The sequence below is a fragment of the Palaemon carinicauda genome, chromosome 1, assembly GCF_036898095.1.
Source record: "Palaemon carinicauda isolate YSFRI2023 chromosome 1, ASM3689809v2, whole genome shotgun sequence".
NCBI classification, from domain to species: domain Eukaryota; kingdom Metazoa; phylum Arthropoda; class Malacostraca; order Decapoda; family Palaemonidae; genus Palaemon; species Palaemon carinicauda.
In genome coordinates, this window is record NC_090725.1 from 41,164,173 (window position 1) to 41,165,911 (window position 1,739).

The 1,739-nt window shown below is 32.7% G+C and overlaps 1 protein-coding gene across 1 annotated transcript in view; it reads right to left on the bottom strand.

Moving 5' to 3' along the window:
• Positions 1-1,739, bottom strand: part of LOC137640922 (uncharacterized) — a 30,579-nt gene that overhangs the window by 27,473 nt on the left and 1,367 nt on the right. Inside the window, exon 2 of the mRNA XM_068373401.1 lies at positions 1,059-1,203. Coding sequence (XP_068229502.1) covers positions 1,059-1,203 — 145 coding nt within the window. The remainder of the gene's footprint in view (positions 1-1,058; positions 1,204-1,739) is intronic.

Here is a 1,739-nt window from a genome sequence, read left to right on the forward strand (position 1 = left end):
TATATATATATATATATATATGTGTGTGTGTGTGTGTGTGTGTGTGTGCGTGTGTGTGTGTGTGTATGCGAGTGTGCGTGTAAGTTTATAAAGATGTACCCTATATACAGTATATCCTAAACCACCATTGGAAAATGATACTACCTTACTAATGGAAGATCTATAATACTATTGCACCCAAATTATTTAAATATGTATATGCAACGATTAAAAGGGAAATGGAATTTTTCAGAAAAGCTTAAAGCATAACCACTTCCTTATAAAGTTTGTACGGAATCCAAACACCCCCCCCCCCCCCCCCCAGAAAAACAAGGATGGTATCCCCCTGCATCCAATCGTTTGATGTAAAGGTTTCTTCATGTATAATATATCAAAACGGTTAGAGTGGTTCACTGCTACTTTTCTAAGTACTTTCACCTTCACAAAATAGGCGGAGGACTCTCTGCAGAAATTTAATTGGCTAAATATTCCCGTTAACAATAAAAAAATTGCCAGTCTCGACGAGAGAATTTATTCATAAGGGTCTCAGTTAATAATGTTCTTCTAAGTTTCTTACGAAGATTACTTTCCTCTTTGCATTAGAAAGAAAAAAATAAATGTGTGTAACTAATAATGTCTTTTTTTTTAATGATAATTTTTACAAGAAAAGATTCGGTTATTGAATGAGCAGCCTGTTATCCCCACTTTTCACCAATCTCTATATTGGATACTAACAATGAGGTACTTTGAAAATGAAATACTAATAACTATGAACAATATGAACATGACTTGGTGGATAGTGTGGGTCTAGCAGGTGTTGGGCGAACATTTGCGGGCGTCCGTTTGCAAGGAGAATAAGGCCCAACTCCTGTTCATGTGCCTTTAAAGAGACTGGTAATGAGGTAAACTACAAACACGGACGCAGACACACACATTCATATATATATATATATATATATATGCTTATATACATATATATATATATATATATATGCTTATATACATATATATATATATATATATATAGTAACGATCCTTTAGTACTCTAATCTTGTAAGGAAGACGTTGGTTTAACTTACGAGTAACGTTCAAGGAAATGTTGGCAGAAACCGGAGGATCTGGAAGAGTAGGGGACGCAGCAGTACAGGTGAGTGTGGCCTTGTTCAGCTCTGAAGTCACAATGAAACTCACCCAGGATACCGTATAGGTGTCCATCTGTCGAGTCTGATAGGAGAGAAAAAAGATGGTTAAGAAGCGTGAAGTTATCGTTTTTTTTATGTAGACCTGCAAAATATTTATAGTTTGTTTTTCTAAAGATTATATTTTATACCATTCCACTCCCTGATTTCGTTCGTGAAGAACCAACTATATTTTATATATATTTTTATTTTCTCAAACTAAAACACATGAAATAAATAACTTTTGGAATAACTAGATAAAGCTAAAAAAAAATTATACCCGTGATTCTATTTGAAATGTTTAAAACATATTATCATTTAAATGAAACTCTAATGGTATAACTTGAAGTGATTAATATTTTACTAGTCTATCTCCATAATCAACCGAAGGATAAAGAATGAAAATATATTTGCCCTATAATTTTATATAATCAATTAAATTATGTATTAATGTTTCCACTGGTATATCTACATGATCAACGAAATGATAAGGAATAAAAAAATGTGTTTGCCTTATATTTTTTATATAACTGATTAGAGAATTTACTGATGTTTCCCCTGGTCGATCTCCATAATCAATGG